We start from the raw sequence: 20,476 nt of genomic DNA, 5'->3' as shown, positions 1-20,476 counted from the left end.
GATTTAGGCTTTTTTTACATCTGAGACTCTCTATAGGACTCCTTTATCTGCCTTACATTTATTATGGTATATTTTTGGCTGCTGAGAGCTATACAAAGGGACATTTTGTGAAAAACTTTTATAGCTTTCCTTGGTGGCAAGAATGTTTAGGGTACATTTTTTTTTACTTTTCTAACTCATCCTTAGTAATCCTAATAATTGTGTATTCTGTCAGTGATATCAAGTCTCCTTTAACCCATTTGTGCTTCTAATGTATAATTTCTTAATGTTTTCCATATGCTAATCAAATGTGTACATATGAAATGACACTGGAAGTGTCACTGATTCGTTCTGTGCATCCCATCACATTAGAAGCCTGACTCTTTTGCTCTAACAGTTTTTAGGTCAACAGATTTCTGAAGAACTTATACCTGATTTAAGCCAAATAACTGAACGCTCAGATCCTACGGAGCTCGGCAGGCTCCTACAGCTTATTTTAGGCTGTGCAGTCAACTGTGAAAAGAAACAAGGTATGTTTGGGACGGGGGCTTTTTGTTCCTGGATATGACATTGGCAGGTTACTTCTGGAAAGAAAAGCAGCAATGTCAAGTGACAAGAATTATTTCTAAGCTTGCTCAGATACTTTGCACATAGCTGTCATTCAGATTCTTGCTGGTTGTGTAGGTGTATTTGTGTGCAGGTAAGTATATGTGGCCTTAGGCCCCCCAGTTCTTTGAAATAAGACTCTGGGGATTTTGGTGCCCTTTTCTGGTTGTGGCTGCAGAGACTAGAGATCAGGGCTATTCTTCACCTCATTTTGTGAAGAAGGACATCAAGTGTGATTCTCCCCAGAAATACGGACTTGAGGGGTGCTATCTGTGGCATACAATCCTTCCAAGTGATTCATTCTACTTGATCCAGGGGAAATGAAAAGACTGATTGAACTGACTCTGTAGGGCACTGAAGGCTCTGCTCTTCTGTATTCAATTATGTTAATAAAGTCTCTCCCTTCCTGAGGACAAGCCAGGAAGCAGGATTAAAAAGCAGTTCCTTTAAAGCACATCTGAGGGCTTTCGTCTGAGCCTGCCAGGGGCTATGGCAGCCCAAAACAAGGGGGAGATGTTGCTGTCTTCTGGCTTGTCTTCTCTCACCTAGTTGAAGTCCTGACCTCCTGACCATCACCTTCTACTCTAGATACTTCTCCTTGTCTCCCTTCTCATGACCCCACACTTGCCTCCCTCCTCCATCTCAGTCTCTTGTTGGCTCCTCCTCTTTACCCTTTAAAAGATACGGATCCTTTCAAGGTTCTGTTCTGTCCTCTGCTTTCATTCACTTCCCTGACTTCAACTCTGAACTCCTCGTAAACGAATTTCAAATCCATGTATCTCCAGCCCTCCCTTTCCCTAGCTCCAGACTCATTTGTCCATGTACACATAGGACCAGACCATGGGAGCGTTAAGCTGACATCTCGGCTTAGCCTGGCCAAAGCAGAGCTACTGCTTCTGTTTCTCCTTCTGACTTAGCCAGTTGTGTTAATGGCATGGGTACTCACTGATTCTCTATTGCATAAAATCTCAATGTTGTGGATAACCTGTATCACATTGCTTGCCTTCTCAAGTTGGGGAGTGGAGGATGGAGAGAATTTAGAACTCAGAATTAAAAAAAAACAAAGAATGTTGAAGGACCTATATGTACCAAAAGAATATTTATGGCAGCCCTTTTCTGGTGCAAAGAATTCAAAATTGAGGAAATGCCCATCATTTGGGGAATGGCTGAACAAATTGTGGGAGGAGACTATGATGAAACACTACTGTGCTATAAGAGATGATGAGCTAGTTGCTCTCAGGAAAATCTGGAGAGACTTACATGTACTGTATATAAAGTAACAGCAATATTGTAAGATGATCAGCTGGGAATGACGTGGCTATTCTCAGCAATACAATGATCCAAGACAACTCTGAAGGACTTATGAAAAATAAGATTCATCTTCTGAGAACAAACTGATGGTGACTAAATACAGATTGAAGCATAAAAAAATTTAAAACTTGTTTCTACATGTAATTGAAATATATATATACATACATATATATATATATATATACGCACATACACAGACATGCATACATACATATATACATCTATAAAATAAAATCTCCATGAGCTTTGAGTCTTCTCTCTCCCTCCCATCCCAGGTAGCAGATTTGCAGGTGGCTTCTTGCTCCCACACCTGGAATCATTGTCACATCCTGCCTAGTCCGTTACTGCTTGGCCGTCCTTTGCTATGCATACCAAGACTCTCTTGCTTCTCTCCTCCCAAACCTCACTGATTTCCCACTGCAGGCTGAACAAAGTTCTCAAGCTCTTCCTCAGCCTGGCCCTTCTCCCTTCCTAGCCTTACGTGGATGCATGTGCCTCATGTCTAGCCACCTGGACTGCTTGCCCTCTTGTGTGCTCGTCGGTGGTCCTGTCCCTTTGCTTCTGCTGTCCCCCCTCTGTGGTCTTTGTTTGTGGAGATGCTGCTGGGCCCTGAGAGCCCCTCTTGAACCCTTCATGAGTGGGGGGCTCTGGCTTCTCGCAGCTCTACTACAGTTTTCCTGCAGGCTAATCAGCCTTGAGAGGCTGGACTTAGACGGTCTCTCATGAAGGGCCATCTGCTTCACAAGCCCTTTGCCCCTTTTCCATCTTAGACCTTGGATCTGCCACCTCTTGTACATTATCTTGTTTGAAGGTGACTGATTATTTGATTGTCTGTGGATCGTGTCCCCCTACTAGACTCTGAGCTCCTTGAGGGTCACTGCCAGGGCTGGTATCAGTGCAGCATCCCCCCCATAGCTGCTTACTCTTTGTTGCTCCTTCCGTTGTGGACAGTTCTTGATGCATGTTGGGCAAAGGCAAGTGTTTCTCAAATAATTTGATGTGCTTTGTATCCTAGAACACATTCAGAAAATTATGACCCTTGAAGAATCTGTTCAGCATGTTGTGATGACGGCAATTCAGGAGGTAAGCCATGGTCTGGTTATGACCAGAAATGGAGGGTAGGGGTGCCAAGGAGCAATACTTGTATTTAGGAAAAGGGAGAAGAATGAGGTTTATATTGTTATCTACTGAGGCATAGGTCTGAGTTTTATTTAGCCCTATGTTTCTGTAATCTCTAATGGAGAAGACAAGTATTTTGTGTGTATAGACATAGATTGCACATATACATTTTATACACACACACACACACACACACACACACACACACACACTCATCTTCTCAAGAGAATGGATTGTTTCATTCTTTGTGTTTGTATCCCCAGCATTTTGCATAGTGCCTAGCACTTAGTAGGCATTTCACAAATAAATGCTTGTTGGTGGATGAATAGAGACAGTACCCGACTGGCCAGGACTCTGAGGTCCTGCATGGACACCTTCAGCAGCTCCCTCCACTCAGGAGTGGTGGCTCTTGAGGCATGAGCTCAGGATCACTTAGATGCCTTGCAGAGAAGGAAGGGGATGGGTCTTGTTCCAATGGATGTAGCCTGATGGATGGCCCAGTCATGTCGACAGCTTGGTTTCTGACCTGGACTGTTCTGAGCTTAGAAGTTCTCAAAGAAAGAGAGGCCTCTGGGACCAAGACAGGTGGGGCCTGGGAAGACAAACCAAGAACAAAACGCTGGTTGTTTTCTGGATGAATAGGTTTGGGGGTTTACAGAGGGGCTTAGCTTTGGAGTTAGATGCTATTTGGGGAATCACTGGACACTCGACCTTTGCCTGGCACATTGTAAGTACTTTAGCACATGCTTTTGCATTCATTTATCATCTCGATAGAGTTTTGTGCAGTTTTAGTTTGTCTCCAGAGCACTACATGGTTCAGTCTTTGTCATGGACATGTGCTTGACATATACATGCACACATCTACCTGCACATCTACATTAAAGACCGTTTTATAGAATCTCTTTTTGGTCAGTTTGGTATAAATCCTAATTTGAAAATAGCATTCCAAATGAACAGTTCCTTTTAATTAGTCACTTATTACATTGTATTTTTGAAATGTTTAATGCTGGGGTCTAATTTTATTGGTATTACTTAACAAGCATATTCTGTTCTATGAATAATATTCTAAAACCAGACTTGTGATTTTGAGTTAAAAATTATAATTTTTACCAAAATATGGAGTATCCTGTCTTCAGTAAAGGGATTTTTGCTATACTTTTACTTGATTCCATTGGTCAGTGTTTCTCTTTCCCTCACCTGAACAGATCACAAATATACACCTTAGCATAGATGTTTCCATGCCCTTTTCATGGCCAACAATACTTGTGGCCTGCATGCCATTTGTGGCATTTGTGGGGCCGAGCCTCTGACCTAACTAAGACTGGTCCTTGGCCTAGAAATACAGAGCCCTTGCCCAGTGCCCTGGCCAGCACCGCTGGCATAGCCTCGTCTTTGGAACCCAGGATCACTTTTGGGGTATGATGAGGCCTGTTCTATGCTTACTGCGTTCTGCCCAGCACAGACTCTCACACCTCTTCTACATGGCTGTCAGTCATTTCAGGACACCCCGAAGCTGTGATAGTAAAGTTATTGTTAGGACAATTAAGCTCCTGAGTGACGCGCATGCTGAGAGTCATTCGAATTCAGACTGATGCCGCCAATTCTAAATTATTAAATGTGTGTTGCCACTTATCTTTTATATTGTATTTGATTAATTTTGACACTTCTCTTTTATAGTTAATGAGTAAAGAAATAGTGAGCTGTGCTTCAAGTGATGCTGGAGAGCTAGAACATCAGGTAATGAATGCCTTAGAAGGTTCCCCATACCGCCCTCTAATGGGTGGTACCTGGCACAGAGTAGGCGCTTGATGGACATCTTCCCCCGCGTCCCCTCCCAGCATTAGCAAAGCTCCTACTCTGTGCCCAGCACTGTTTCGAAGAGCTTGATATGTGCCTGGGGTCATGCTTTCCCTCGGAAGGTGGTTGGGCCGCTTTGATAGAATCAGCTCCAGGCGATGTCAGAGGCAGTTTGTTGTCCCGGCGACGGTTATGAAGTGGCAGGTTAAGGGTTCTGACATCAGATGTCTAAGGAGCTGCTAGCTGAGATGAAGCCTCCTATAAAAATCCTCATGCCTTCTTTTCACTGCCTGGTAACCAGGAATGCAAGTAGAAAATTTAATCCTTTCCTAGGTGACATGTATCCAGGCTGCGTGAGGTCATGTGGGAGCAGGGTGAGGTGGGGAGCAGAGGGCGGCTCCACAGGCTTCCCTCCTTCCCAAGCCTTTTGGGGTCTTCTCCCCATGGAAGGTGGTCAGTGCATTGGGCTGTTGGCAAGCCTGATTCTAGGCTTATTGATCTTCTTATTGACAAGTGAGATCATTGGCCAAAATGCCTTTGGTTGGGCTGAAAGAGCTAAGTATAGTATTCACTTTTTTTCTGCTTTGCTCCTAAATCCTCAAGTTTCAAGCAACCTAAAGGACAGATGTATTCTTCTCAGTTTGCCTAATTCAATAACAGGCCTCTATTGTGGTTGTACTGCCTGACCCTCAGCTGCCATGCAGTCACAGGAGAGCCCACTTCTCCTCCTCTGCTTGATACCCTTCCCCAGACTCATCATCTCACTTTACTGTCCACCTCCCTTCCCTTCTCCAGCAACTGACCCTGGCCCTGGCAACCTGTGTTCCCCTACCCAAGGGATTTTGTAGTGTCTATCATGTCATAAAGTTGTCTCAAAGGCATTTGAATTTGAATTCTTCTTGATTTTTATAGTACTCTGTGTGTGTGTGTGTGTGTGTGTGTGTTAGTGAGGTTGGATTACAAAACCAGACAATAATTCATCATAAGGGGGCAGCTAGGTGGCGCAGTGGATAAAGCACCAGCCCTGGATTCAGGAGGACCTGAGTTCAAATCCGACCTCAGACACTTGACACTTACTAGCTGTGTGACCCTGAGCAAGTCACTTAACCCTCATTGCCCTGCACACACACAAAAAACCCAAAAAAAAAAACAAAAACAAAAAAACAGAAATTAAGACATTCAACATGATTCCTTAAATCAGGGATCACTGTGTTGTGATGTCTTCTTAGAAGTCAACAAAATCATTGTGTTCACTGTTGGTTTTTAGTCAGAGTATTGTTTGGTGCCTAATTGTTTATAGTTCCTGTGGAAATTTATTTATTTATAAATAATGAGGCTCTTTAAGCATTGTTTTCATTAGGCACTGAATTGCCTCTTTGTGGATGGATCTACTGACAATTTAATCAGTAGATAACATATTTTAAATTATTTCCAAGCCTTGTATGTGTGTTTACATAGAGAGGTTCATCTACCTGTCACATTGTTTATGTACATGTGTGTGCACGCGTGTGCTTGCACATGCACACCAGACAAAAATATTTTTCAATTTAAAAAGTATAAATTTAATTTTATGCCCCTTTTTGTAGCTTAAAAGAGCCTTAGAAGAACTTCAGGATGCATTAGCAGAAAAAGAGGAACTAAAGCAAAGATGCCAAGAACTAGACATGCAGGTAAGTGGGGAGGGCCTGGGTGGGACCTGGGCAGAGTAGGTGCAGCTTTCGCCTGGGGGGAGGGGGTGTTCTTTGTGTGAGTCACCCCTGGACACTTCCACCTGCTGTCCTTTGAGCCACACATTTTAGCTGCCCACCCTTGTCCCTATTCCACAATGTGTAGAGGCTAAGATTTTTTTTCTATTTAACTGAATAGGTAGTCTTAAACCTAAATAATCTCTATGATAGAGTATAGGACCTGGAGTCAGAAATATGTCAATTCAAATCCAACTTAATATCTGCCTCAGTTTCCTTATCTGTAAAAGGGGTCTAAGGATGGCACCTACCTCCCAGGGTGTTTGTAAGGATGAAATGAGATCATATCTGTAAAGTCTTTGCAGCTTTTTGAGCACTATATAAATGCTAGCTACTCCTGTGGGTGTTTTTAATATTTTAAAGCCACATATGAAGAGTTAAAAGTATATTCGTAATTCAAAAAACAGGTTAGAGATATCGTTCATTTCAAGCGATGAGCTAATTATTTTCTCTTTGTCAGCGAATCCTTAGAGTACCAGCCATAGACGGAAGAAGTTGGCATGAGGGTAGTAGTGAGATAGCGTTTGCCTGTTCATCCCTAATGAGGCGCAGCTTTGAACAAAGTCTTAATCATTAGAAATGCATTTGTTCTCTTTTGGAGGCGGGGAGACTCTTGCATCGCCACTTCATATGTACTCATGCAGAGTCTGAGACAGCTGGGGGTCTTTGTTCTCCAGGTGACCGCTCTTCAAGACGAGAAGAACACCCTGGTGTCTGAGAACGAGATGATGAACGAGAGGCTGGACCAATTGGATGGCTCTTTGGAAGACCCAAACACCGTGGTGGCAAAGAAGTACTTTCATGCCCAGTTACAACTAGAGCAGCTCCAAGAAGAGAACTTCCGGTAGGAGCTCATCCGAGGCTTCGCTAGGACGCTTGTCTGTCCTGCTCTGTGTCGTCGGTCCCATCATCAAGGCCATCGTGTGGTGGGGGGACACCGGCATGGCCAGCCCCTCCCTTACAGGATCGGGCTTGGACCACGCGGCCTCCTGGGTAGCTCGCAGCTCTGTTGTTGTGCTTCTGCTGCTGGGTGTCGGCCCTGGGCACACGCACTGCACGCCCCCAGTGAGGCTCTGATTGCCTTTGCAGGCTGGAGGCGGCCAAGGACGATTACCGACTTCACTGTGAGGAGCTCGAGAAGCAGCTGATTGAGTTTCAGCATCGGAACGATGAGCTGACGAGTCTGGCCGAGGAGACGCGAGCCCTGAAGGACGAGATCGACGTTCTCAGGTGGCCAAGAGCTCCAGGGTTCTGTGATCTGGGGGGAGGAGGGGCCAAGGCAGGAGCCAGGGACCCCCGCCCTCCTCCCTGCGGGGAGCCCCAGCCGAGCGCCGGCCAGAGCTCTGCCACTTCTGTCTCACCTCAGGCATCAGAGGCCGCCCCCCCCCCCCCCAGAAGATTGTGTGTCAGGAAGGCCTGAAAACCCGTCCACTAGAACCCTGGCGTTGTTTCGTCTGCCTTTGGAAAGGAGGGAATTGCCTTTTCTTTTCCCCATCCCAAGCGCTGGGGCCTGTGCCACCCCACAGAGTTGGCCTCGTGGGTCTCCCGACGCTGTGGGGCGTGGCCAGGCTCTGGCTCAGGTTGTCCGCAGGAGGCAGGACTGGGGGGACGGTGGCGCAAGGCTGAGGCTTGACTACCCACCTGAGCTGCAGCACCCCTTCCCCCGACCTGCGCGGGGCAGGACAGGGCTGCAGGGCTCCTGGCAGAGCCCCTTCCTTCAAGTTCATCACTGTGTGAGAAGCAGTTTTGAAGGTGGATTGGTGTGTATTTGCCTTGGTAGTGAGCACGCTGTGGCCTTATTGGAACTTCCTTGGGTCTCTTGGCAGAGCTGAGGGGCGAGAAGGGAAGAGGGCTGCAATGGGGCGAGCCCCTCAAATAAGTTTGCTCCTTATTCCTGTAAGTAGGCGGGCTTAGTCTCCTGACATGAAGAGGCGAAATTGATCTGCGAGCTCTAGAGGGGCTTTTAATTCATTTCCTTGTCTCGGGGATCATTTATTAGAAAAGATTTGGCTAAGAACGAGATAGAGTCGGGCGTTTAGGGGAAAACTGCTATAGCATAAAGAGCTACAGATGAAGATTTTCAGAACTCTGGCCGATACCCAGTATTATCAACTGCCTCACTAATCGGGACCTCAGTATTGCTCCCACCTCTGTAAAGTTTGTGTGAAGTTGGGGGCTGCTCCTAGCCATTGGCTAGGTGAAAACAGTCTGTTGTGGGACTTTTGTTGGCCTGCTCCAATTTCTTACTTTTTTATTGTAGGACTACCTCTGATAAAGCAAGTAAACTGGAATCCACAGTCGAAGTCTATCGTCAAAAGCTACAAGATCTGAATGACCTAAGGAGGCAGGTGAAGTCGCTGCAGGACACCAACATGATGTACATGCATAACACGGTCAGCTTGGAGGAGGAGCTCAAGAAGGCCAATGCTGCCCGCACCCAACTGGAAATGTACAAGAGGCAGGTGAGGGACGCTTCTGGCTCCACCTCCTGTGTGGCAGGAGAGCCATTGGGGAGCACAGCATCAGTGGCATGCGGGGTGAGCAGTTGCGTCATGTGTTGAACAGTGATTTTTGTCAATGACTGAGTGTCAGTCTTGGGCATCCCCCTTCCTTTCTGTAGTCATATTTTGGGCATTCGACTTTTTGGGCGTGTTCTTCTGCTGACTGCTGGTCAGACACTTAGGGAGAGTAGACAAGATCTTAGCCCAGAAGGCCAATGCTTTGACCTTAGTATGACTTGATGGCTACCTCTCAGTGTCTAGGATCTCTTTTGGCCCGAGGCCCTTTTATATATCCTTCCTCTTTGCTATGTGTAATTGCTGCTCTGCTTCAGATCATTATTTTTCTGGGCATAGCCTCACCTCTCAGACTCAAGGCATCACTGGTCAGCTGAGGGAGCCTCTTTGTGCCCACCACACATGTTCATCTCTGGCCCTCTTGGTTGCTTGTGATTTCTATGCTTGGTTGGCTGTTCAAAAGTCCAGAAATTATTCCAGCTGGAGAACATTTCAGGCCAAGCCCTAGTCTGTGACTGTAATCTGATTGGACTGTCTTCTGGATTTGTCATCGTCCCTTATAAGTGCCTGGATTCTCTCCTTTTGCCTCAATGAAAGGTCAATGTGTTATATCTTAAACCTTATTTTGTTGTTGTTTTTTTAAATGACAGGTTCAGGAACTTCATCTTAAACTCTCTGCTGAATCCAAAAGAGCTGACACGTTAGCCTTTGAGATGAAACGCCTGGAAGAGAAGCATGAAGCTTTACTTAAGGAAAAAGATGTGAGCATTTTTCATTTGTTAACTGCATCTGAAATCTGAGGAAGACATCATAGGAATGTAAAACAGGATTGAGGAAACTGGGCTTCTTTGTCATTTCTTAGAAAACAACCATTCTGTACATGAATGTTAATCGTGAATACTGTCTATCCCCCAAAATAGAAGCCGAAAAGGTCTAAATGGGAGGTGTCGTGAATCGCTAATAATGATTGGCCAGAGAGACAGTTTTGGACATTCTCCGATTTGATCATCACAAGATGATAGAAGCTAGTGATTGTTTCATGCAATTATATTGATGTTTTCCTCAAAAGTAAGCCAGGGATCCCAGAGCCAAGAATGCATCTAGAGTGTAGATAGTTCATAGCACTGCTTCTCTGTGTGCGTGTGTGCGTGTGCATGTGCGTATGTGTGTGTTGGTTTTTCCTTGTAAGTCCACAATTTTAAATTATTCTATAAAGACTCATCTGTATAACCACTGCCACCTCCAGCCCAGAAATGTCTCCGTTGACATTTCCTTCTTTCTGTACTCTTTCCTGAGCCCCAAACCCCTCTCCCACTTTTGCATGGGAAGTCTTTTTGGCCATGAAATTATTTCCTATGTCCCCTCAAATGCTGACACAACTTAGGGCTCAGAGTCAAGACTTAAAGGCCTGGGCTGAACTCTTGGTGTGCGCCACAATCTGGGCTGAGGGAGGAATGAATATTTGTTTGAAGTTCCAAAAATCCTGGCTAGAGAGGACATGAAGAGCCCCTGGCCTTCCTGCTCTGTGGGTATTGGCTAAAAGAACTGGGGACATGTAGCCCAGAGGAGGGAAGACTTGGACCCGGTAGCTGTTGTCATGTGGGGTTTCCATGTTGAAGAGGGTTCACTCCCATTCTGTGCAGTCCCAGAGATCGTGGCAAAGGCAGAAAGTGCCGCCTCAGGAGGCTCAGGGGCCGAGGCTGGAGTGACTGGTGCTTGTCTGGCAGGCTCAGAGGACGCTGGGGCCAGGTCGCCCCCGAGGGCCCCTCAGCTCCGGGATTCTTGGCATTTTGAGGATGGGCCAAATGGTCCTGTGTTCCTAGTGGTAGAAAGTCTGAGGTGGGTAGCGGGAGTATTATCTCCATTTTATAGAAAAGGGAACTGAGGCATTGTGGAGGGCACTGCAGAGATGCCGGCGACAGGGGAACAGTAGCCCTGAACAAGATGGTAAACCCTCACGTTCCCCCTTGTTTTCAGAGGCTGATCATCCAGCGTGATGCTCTGAAAGAGACCAATGAGGAGCTGCGGTGTTCCCAAGTGCAGCAGGATCACCTCAGTCAGGCAGGTCAGTGTGCCCGAGCCACTGCCGCAGCGGGGTTGGCGAGAAGCAGCGTTTGACTGAACGCTTCCCCAGGGAGGGTTTGCTTTTCACAGGCTCTGTCTTTCTTTGCAGGTACCTCTGTCTCAACAAGTTATGAGAACCTTGCTGCTGAAATTATGCCAGTAGAATATAGGTAAGAAAGGAACAGTGAAATTTTCATATCTGTTAATTGTCATCATCTTTTAAAAAATCATTTCTTGGTCGTAACTAGAATCATGGAACTAGGAAAGACCAGCAGACCACCTGGTTTGCATAAACTTTCCAAAATGTTGCTTGTAATTTAAAAGTTGATGAGATACAGCCACTCCCTAGCTCACCCAATAGGCATATTCCAATTTTTAACATCAAAACACATTTTCTCTGAGTCCTTTTTATTTCCTTTTGTTCAGTTATGTGCAGCAAAGATCTTACTTTGCACCAGCCCATTTAGGGAGCATTAAAACTATTAATCATCAGGTATCCAGATGAGATTGTGGGGACCACTTTCTGCTCCTGAATGATCACTCTCTCCCCTTTCAGTGTAGACCCATCCCCCAGGCCAGGTTTGTGTTCTCATGACATTGGTTAAGATACCAGCCCCTGTTTTCCGTGCTCGGTGCTTGGGTCATGGGAGCCAGGACCAAAAGGCTTCTCAGATTCTAGAGGGATGACATCTGCTGTTTCCTATTACTTTACGTGTCTTTTCATGGGTCAAATTAATGTTTTCAGGTGTGGTTTGCTCTTCAGAAATCTGTATCAGTTGCTCTTCAGAATTTTGTGTTCTTTTGAAAATAGATTATTTTTCACCTTCATTTTATAAGGCCTTATATCGAGAGGATAAAATCATTCAAATTCCCTTTTTCATTTGTACAGAGAACTTTAGATGCGATACTAAGATGTGATGATATGCTCTTTTAAATCTCAGTATAGCGTGTCACATATCATAGTTCAGGAGGACCGAGTGGATTTTCCGGGGGGCTGTTTGTTAGGTGTCAGAATTCTGCCTGTAAACATTTTCAGGCAGTAGGGTCTCACCACTTTTGTCAGGCCATTTAATAACATTTGCATAGATAGAACTGAATTTTTAAAAACGTCTTTAAATATTAAGAACCAAAGGAGAAACTTGTAAGCCAAACTCTTGCTTTTCCCAAAACAGAGAAGTGTTTATTCGCCTTCAGCATGAAAATAAGATGCTTCGATTACAGCAGGAAGGTTCTGAAAATGAACGGATTGCGGAGCTCCAAGAACAGCTGGAGCAGAAACACCGGAAGACCAGTGAGATGGAGACGGAGCAAAGGTCACTGGGCCCTTGGGCGTTGGTTTCCCTGGCATGCTTCCTTCACCCCTTCCCTTTCTGAGCTGGGGCCCAGACCCCAGGGCACCAAAGGGGAACAGAGCATTGGGTTTCCTGGAGCAAGATTCCAGACTGCTTATTTCTCAGGGACAGCAGACGCACCGATGCTGGATTCAGGGCAGGAAAAGTGTGGGCTTGGCCACAAATGCTCGTTATCTGTCCAGCATCATGGGGAGAGAGATAGAGGGCATCAGAAGCCACACAGGAAGCCCTGAGTTCGGGTTCTGCCACTGACAGACTGACTGTGTCAGTCACTGTCAGGTCACTGCCCTCTCAGGAGTGCCCGCCAACTCCAGGAGCCCACTGTAGACCGGCCCTGATCTGCCTTGGTCCGAGGGTATTTCCTCTTCAGGAATAGCTCACGTGGCCAATGAAATCTTTGTACTGGCCTTAAAAAAATTCCCATGACTTAGTCACAGTGCCTGGCACAGGGAAGCACATAGTCACTGTTTTGTTACTCCTTTTTATAAATTGGTGCTGATGAGCACTTAGGCAACTGGCTTCAGCTCCAAAGGAGTCTGAGGGATCTATTGCTGGATTGTTATCCAGCTTGCTCCCTGACTTGGGAATCGTCCGAGGGAATATCCACGTGTCTGGCCAAACCTCTAACCTTAGGATTCATCAGCACCGTCAGCTGGACTGAGGTTACCATCATTGGCCACATCTGGATCATCCCTTGTGGCTCACATCTGTCCTCTCACTGTTAGCTATTTTCCCTCCTCTCCTTCCCTCCTGCCTTCCCACCTTTCTGCCTCCTTCCCTTCTGCTCTCCCTCCTTTCTCTCCCTCCCCTTGCCCCCTCTCCTTCCCCCACATCCCCCTTTTCATCCAGACAGATCAGTCTTGTACTTGGTGTCCCTCCCTCCAGGCCCCCTTTCCCATCAGACCCCCAGAGAAAGCTTGCTCACGCCCTGCTTTGGCAGGGTCCCTTCCTCTGGTCAGCATCCTTCAGTGACTCCTGGGTGACCTTCATGGCACTTTGCGGCCTGGTGCCCGTCTGTCTTTACAGACTGACTCTGTGCCACTTGTCACACATGCCAGTCACACCAAGCCCCAACTCAGCAGTCAGTGCATCTGTGTAGACCATCCTTCATGCGCAGGACACACTGTCCGTCTTTGCTTGTTGAGATCTTTGCTGCCCTCCAGGATCATCCCAGGCGCTACTGCTTCCAGGAGGTTTTCCCTGACTTCCGTGAATCCCCGCGCTCCCCCAAGCCCAAAGTCCTCTCTCCCCCCTCACAGGGTCCCTCGTGAACATGAACAGTCTTACGTATAGTAGACGCTACATGCATACTTAATGGGGAAATGGAATGGGTGAATGAAAAAGCATCGATTCAGTGATTACTGTGTGCCAAGCTTTGGATGCAAATAGAAAAGTGGAACCAGTCTCTGCCATCACTGAACTTATGCTCTAAAGTGGGGAGACGAACCCGCAGAGAGGCATCTGGCTGCAGGTGGAGAGGCCTGCCAGCCCAGAGGTTTCCCCAGGGCAGGGGGTGGTAGGAGGTAGGGGTGGATGACAAGACCCGGGAACCCTGAGAAATAAGGAGGGGGTGTTTCACCTCCAGCAGGCTTTGTGATCCTGGGCCGTAGAGAACTCATGGGGCAGGCAGGCAGAAGGCTTGAGTTTGAATTCTAGTCCAGTCATTTGTTAGCTGCCTAACCAGGAGCTTCAGTTTCCCATCTAGAAAATGGGTCAGAATCTCCTTGAAGAAAGTGTGTTCGAGGTCATTGTGTGCAATAGAAATGTTTGCTTATTGAACTTTAATTTGGGGCTAAAGCTTGGTATGCGGCCCCAACATGGAAGTCTTTCCTGATCTAAAATGGTTTCAGTGGCCCAACCCCCTTGCCCCCGTCCCCTGCCCTGCCCAACACAGGGCACCTCATCTCAGACTGGAGCCAGGGTCTGCTGCTTCTCTGCCCCATGTCCCCTCCATTGTGCTGGGACAGGTGAGTGACAGTGGTGTCTTTTTCTCCTAGGCTTAGCAAAGACTATATCAGAGGTTTGCAGCAGCAGATAGAAGACCTTCAGAAGACTCTCCAGGAACAAGGGCCCAAGCCTGAAGGGGAAAGTGTAAGTAACCTGAAAGACAAGGAGTCCAGCGTGCTATGAGCCACATCTGGTGGGGGCCGGGGAAGAGGGGGGGCCTCTCCTGCTTTCACACCCTAAATAATCTGTCTTAGAAATACCGTATATATCTGCATACCAGATGCAGCAGTTTTGTAGACTCGGAGCCTATCCACTGACCATATGTAGGATAAGCGAATTCCTCCTCGGGCTGATCCTCTGGCTGCAAGTTGGGTCAGGCTGGTGCTAGGATGATAGCTGGAGGTGGGGCCTGCCACGCCTGAGGTTTCTGCTCTTCTGGAACTCTCACGGGGCTGCTGGGCTAATGGGTAGGGAGAGTAGAGGCAAACCCAGGGCCAAAGGACAGGGAAGAGGGATCTTCATTAGGAGAACATCTCCACGAGGTTCCCCTGGACAGCCCTTGCATACGTTCTCAGAGCTCTCTGTCTTCCTTCCCTTAATGTGGCTTTCCTTGCCAACCGCTGACATTGATCATTTGAATCTTCTGAGATTGTCTTCACAACAGCCCCGTGATGAGACTGGGCTGGGCACTAGGACCCCCATGTCACAGAGCAGTGTCCAGGCTGGGCTTTGGGCTGAGGCCTGCCCCTTCCCCAAGGATTTTTGCTCTACAGGACCCTACCTACTAACTGACCTCAGTGTCCAGGGCCTTCAAGGCCCGATTTCACTAAGCTTTGAGCTCACTAAGCTTTGTCTCCACTTTGGTCTCCTTGGCTCTCTGGGGAAAGAGGAAAAGCCAGACGTGAGGGAGGGATTGACTCAACCTGTAGAAAAGAAAGATAACGTGTGTGTGTGCGTGTGTGTGTGTGTGTGTGTGTGTGTGTGTGTGTGTGTGTGTGTGTGTGTGTCAGTGCTTCTGTGTGAGAGATGACCATCAGGGGCTAATTCTTAAGTTAGCATATTGGGGTTCATGGGTGAGGGGAGGAAATTTAGTGGGCAGAGTAAGGGAGCAGTAACCCCGAAAGGGAGGTGAGTTTCCTTTCTATCTTGTGTGCGCTATGTATGATTTTCTTTTTTTTCCCCTGGGGGCTTGGAAAATAGAGAACGTCTCATACGTGGCGGCATCTCATATGTGCATATATACGGTATTGTAACCTCTCTAATACAAATATTTGTTATTAAGCCGTATCTTTTGGGGTGAAGTCTCTTTCAAAGACTTCAGTAGCTCTCTGCCCTTTATTTTTAACTCCCGTGGTCATCAGTGGTGTTTCTGGCTATAAAGTGAAGGGCCCAACTAATGGAAGTGCCTTCCATTCCTGCCAAGGGGGGCAGTTAGAGCTTACGTTGGTATTTGGCTTTTTCCAAAGCCCTATGGAATGTTTCATGAGGCTGTTGAATTAAAGCCTTTAAAAATGCCTTTGTACATACTAATTATAATAGATGGAATCATTTCAGTCTAATTTAAAGATTGCAAATCAAATTTTTAAAGCAATTCAGTAACAGCACATTTTGTAGTAATTGTCAGATATGTAGCTTGTTGAGTTCATAGTATGCCTTTTCATACAGCATCAGACTTTCATGAGTGATAATCATTTTTATCATGGATTTTCTCTTTAGCTTTCTTTCTTTTCTTCTTCCTTCCTCATCTCTGTCCCTCATTTCCTCTTTTCTGAGGTACTTTTAAGTAAGAAATTGATACCTCCCAAAAGTTCATTTTGTGACTTGAGCCACAAGTATTGGGCATAAAGACTAGTCCTTATAAATTTATATATGTGTGTGTGTGCATGTGTGTATGTGTGTAGTATACATATATATACACATATATACATACATATGTGTGTGTGTATATATATTCGTTAAATGGCAGCATGCACCATAAGTAGAGAATTGTGGTTTGTGGTTGGTGTCTGTATCAAGGGCGATCATCTAACAGTCATTTGTGTTTTATCTTGTAGTCCAGCAAATTAAAGCAGCAGCTGGAAGCTCATATGTAAGTCGGACTTATCAGTTGTGCATTTCCTATATCCAAAGAAGAAGGTTAAATGCTGGGAAAGTTTCTGTCTTTTTGACTCTGTTAAGACTGACTCTGACCTTAAATTCCCTCTTGCATCATGAAAAGAAACAAACACTTCCACAAAACCATCAAGGTGCCGAAAGAACACCGCGGGTCCTTTTATCCACAAATATGCTGACCCTCCTACCAAGTTTTCCCAATATGCAATTATAAAAATACCACGTTTTAATGACATTTTAGAAATTACAGATATTGTTTCACAAGGCAGCCGATTTCTTTTGTGGGCTTTTTAAAGTCTTCTCTTCCTATGGCCAGATTTCTGCAAGAGGCATTAATTTGGAACTAGTTTGCATTTGGGCAGGTCTGCTCTGCCAGCCATTCTCAAATAGGCTCACAGGCTGAAGCAGCAGGTCTGATTAGCATCTGCAGAGCCGGGAACTTGACATGAAACAATAAAATGAACCATTGTCCCTGCCCTTTGGGGCCTTGCAGCTCTCAGGAAAGAGAGAGCATGCATCATAACCTATGTGCTGGCAGAGCTCTTAGTCGACACTTATTAAATATCCCTCTTTACACAGCACAGCCCAAAACATCAGGTATTGGTGGAAGGTAAGGGGAGAGGGGTCCACAAAACCCCAGAACTCCAGGAGGGTAGAGTATGACTTAATCCTAATGAATTAGCCAGAGTCCCCTTATTGAATTGAATTCTGTTCAAATGTGAGTGCTTAAAGACCCATAGTAAAATACATCTTTTGAATTCTTTAGGGAAAAGCTTACGGAAGTCCATGAAGAATTACAGAAGAAGCAAGAACTTATTGAAGATCTTCAGCCTGATGTGACTCAAAATGGTAAAGATCCAAGGGCAAAAATACCTGGTACTGGGGGAGGCGGGGGTGGGGCTGTTGGGCTCCTATCTCCTAACCACCCCGCCCCCCCCCAATCCTACACATGAGGGAGTAAGCCCAGACAGGGTGGGCTGGCATGAAGGAGGAAGGCTCTTCCACCCAAGCCCATGTCATTGGTACAAAGTGGTTCTTTTGGTTCAGAACATTTGAGCTGCCCCAGTGGTCTCCCATTTTTCTACTAAATAGTTTAAATTTTCTGTCAGATTTTTTTAAAGTATTGTTGATACCTTTTGTTTTTCACTCAATAATTATTTCCTGTTTTAATAGCTTCCTTGACCCCTGACTTCCCCCCAGAGCATCATAGTATCCACTTTTGTAACAAAAAAAGTGAAGCAAATCATACTCACCGAGAGGCCGTGCCTGCTGTTAGGCCCCATCGGAGCCCACGCTTCCCCACCTAAGGGACTTTCTCTGTTGTTTGTCCCCTGGAAATCATCCAGGCATTGAACAATGTGGCCGAGTTCTCCTCATGGGCTGGACATTGTGTTCACTCTGCCCAGGGTTTTGCTTTCTTTACTTGGCATCATGTCACATGGAGCTCCCCATGTTTTCCCCCGTACTTTTCTAAATTCTCCATTGTCCTAAACTCTCAAAGCAGAATGTTGCATCACATTCATAGACCAGAACTGGTTCTTGCTTCAGGTGGGTCCCTACCGTGGGCAGCCACTGTTCCACATGTTTTTTTTTGGGGGGGGGGGGCAGTGTCTGGTTTCATTTTTTGGTTCTTTTCCTTTTTACTATAATCAGTGTCCATTTCCTGGTTCTCCCTAGTTCTGTATGAGTGCCTCCAAGTCTCTCCATGTATCACTAAATTCTTGATAGACATTGTTTCTTAGGGAATCACAATAGTCCATCTCATCCCTGTACCATAAGCTGTGTGACCATCGCTCAACAACCTGGGCATCTCCTTTACTCCCAGTTCTTGGCTATGATAGAACTGCTATGAACACTTTGATGTGTGTGAGCCTGTCCCTGACAGAGAGATGCCTCTGCCTCAGGGCGAGCAGGTCAGTCCCTGCTAGAATCAGGTCAGTCCACGCACGCCGCCCCGTGCTCTGTCTGTGACCTGGTGTCATTGTCTACACCTCCCTCCCCAGGCTGTGTCCCTGGCTGAGCATCATCATCCACTTGCATTGCCCCCATGCGCTGTCCGTGGTCCTGACTCTCACCCGTCAACCTCAGCCCATCCTTTCTTATCTTGGCCTGTCTCCCAGGGAGGTCAGACCTCACTGTTTGGTCGGCATTTGGCTTATTCTTGAGTTGGAGCAGGCTTTCCTTGAGTTGTTCATCACTTGCGATCCTCCAGAGTTACTTTTTGTGGATCCCTTCTCCATTACAAAAGTGCTTTTCCTTTTATACATCTGTGTTACAGTCAGCATTGATAGGGAACTCAGACACCCTAATCACAGAGACTGGATTTCATGATTTACCCCTTTGTTAGTTGTCTCCCTTATCTGAGCTGCATTGATTTTGTTCATGCAAAAGCTTTTCAGTTCCATGAGATCCAGTGTCCTGTCCTCCTCAGCTCTTGCATTGAGGAGCAAATCACAACAACGTTTCTTCAAAATGACTAGTTACATTTTAAGGGACGTTGGATTAAGGGAAAAGGCCAAAGAAGAAAATTTTTAAAAATTTTCTTATGTTTTTTTCCTGTTAGCCCTAGTCTTTCAGAAAATAAATAAAATGTAAAATATTTTATTTTTTCTATTCAGGTAGGGAATACCATGAATATAAATTTGAAATGTTTATGGTTTTGTTTATTTCTATCAATAGTACAAAAGATAAATGAACTTGAAGCTGCCCTACAGAAGAAAGATGAAGATATGAAAGCAATGGAAGAGAGATATAAAATGTACCTAGAGAAAGCCAGAAATGTAAGTAGATCAATAGCCATCCAATCATCATTGCTTCTGTTCCTTTATTAGAGCCCTAGATTTACAGACTCTATGGGTTTTATTTATTTTTTGGATTAAAAATATATTTTCCCTAATTACGTGTAAAAACAATTTTTAATATTAATTTAAAAAATTGTTTCAAAATCCCTACCTTGTCAAGCCCCACCCCTTGAGAAGACAATTTGATAAAGATCATACAGTCATGCAAAACAGTTCCACGTGAAAGAAAACATAGGTGAAAAATAAAGAAAAAGTATGCTTTAATCTGTTCAGATTCTATCAGTTCTTTCTCGGAAGTGTGGATAGCATTTTTCCATCATAAATCCTTCTCAGTGATCTTGGATTATTGTATTGCTGAGAACAGTTAAGTCACTCACAGTTGATGATCACACAGCATGGCTGTTACTCTGTAAAATGATCTCCTGGTTCTCGTTTCACTTTGCATCAGTTCACGTAAATCTTTCTAGGTTTTTTTTTTTTTTTTTCTGAGAGCATCTTGCTCATCATTTCTTATAGCACAGTGGTACAGTAGTGTTCCACCACAGTCACATGTTCCACAACTTATTCAGACATTCCCTCAATTTCCAGTTCTTTGCCATTACTAAAAGAGCTGCTATAAATATTTTTGTACGTATTTTTGTTTTTTATCTCTTTGGGATACAGACCTAGTAGTGGTATTGCTTGGTCAAAGGTTTTTCATGGTTTTATGGCCTTGGGGTGTGGTTCTAAATTGCTCAATAGGGTGGTTGAATCAGTACCCCACTCTACCAGTAGTGCGTTAGTGTCTCAATCTTCCCACATGACCTGCAGTATTCATCACTTTTCTGTCGTTTTAGCCAATCTAATGGGTGTGAGATGGTACCTTGGAGTTATTTTAATTTGCATTTCTCTAATCAAAGTGACTTAGAGCATTTTTTCATATACCTATAGACAGCTTTGATTTCTTCTTCGGAGAATTGCCTGTTCATATCCTTTGACCATTTATCAATCGAGCAATGGCTCTTCTTTTAATAAATTCGACTCAGTTTTCTATATATTTGAGTAATGAGGTCTTTATCAAGGAACTTGCCGTGAATTTTTCTCACAGTTATAAGTTCTAGGCACTCCTCGTCAGCCTCTTTTCCCCC

The 20,476-nt window shown here is 45.4% G+C and overlaps 1 protein-coding gene across 6 annotated transcripts in view; it reads left to right on the top strand.

Annotated features, from left to right (window-relative positions):
* Nucleotides 1-20,476, top strand: part of HOOK1 (hook microtubule tethering protein 1) — a 57,505-nt gene that overhangs the window by 18,147 nt on the left and 18,882 nt on the right. For 5 of the 6 annotated variants that reach the window (XM_044001674.1, XM_044001675.1, XM_044001672.1 and 2 more), the window contains exons 5-19: nt 377-509; nt 2,912-2,979; nt 4,693-4,752; nt 6,399-6,482; nt 7,235-7,401; nt 7,647-7,787; nt 8,818-9,019; nt 9,724-9,834; nt 11,051-11,138; nt 11,247-11,307; nt 12,310-12,450; nt 14,487-14,580; nt 16,491-16,525; nt 17,315-17,397; nt 19,228-19,328. In XM_044001674.1, the coding sequence (XP_043857609.1) occupies nt 377-509; nt 2,912-2,979; nt 4,693-4,752; nt 6,399-6,482; nt 7,235-7,401; nt 7,647-7,787; nt 8,818-9,019; nt 9,724-9,834; nt 11,051-11,138; nt 11,247-11,307; nt 12,310-12,450; nt 14,487-14,580; nt 16,491-16,525; nt 17,315-17,397; nt 19,228-19,328 (1,569 nt within the window). Of the gene's footprint in view, nt 1-376; nt 510-2,911; nt 2,980-4,692; nt 4,753-6,398; nt 6,483-7,234; nt 7,402-7,646; nt 7,788-8,817; nt 9,020-9,723; nt 9,835-11,050; nt 11,139-11,246; nt 11,308-12,309; nt 12,451-14,486; nt 14,581-15,636; nt 15,681-16,490; nt 16,526-17,314; nt 17,398-19,227; nt 19,329-20,476 lie in introns of those variants that run through there. The other variant, XR_006356315.1, reaches the window with a different exon arrangement.

The sequence above is a fragment of the Dromiciops gliroides genome, chromosome 4, assembly GCF_019393635.1.
Source record: "Dromiciops gliroides isolate mDroGli1 chromosome 4, mDroGli1.pri, whole genome shotgun sequence".
In the NCBI taxonomy this organism is placed as follows: Eukaryota; Metazoa; Chordata; class Mammalia; order Microbiotheria; family Microbiotheriidae; genus Dromiciops; species Dromiciops gliroides.
The sequence above is the reverse complement of the archived record's forward strand: the minus strand, read 5'-3'. Positions and strand labels throughout refer to the sequence as shown.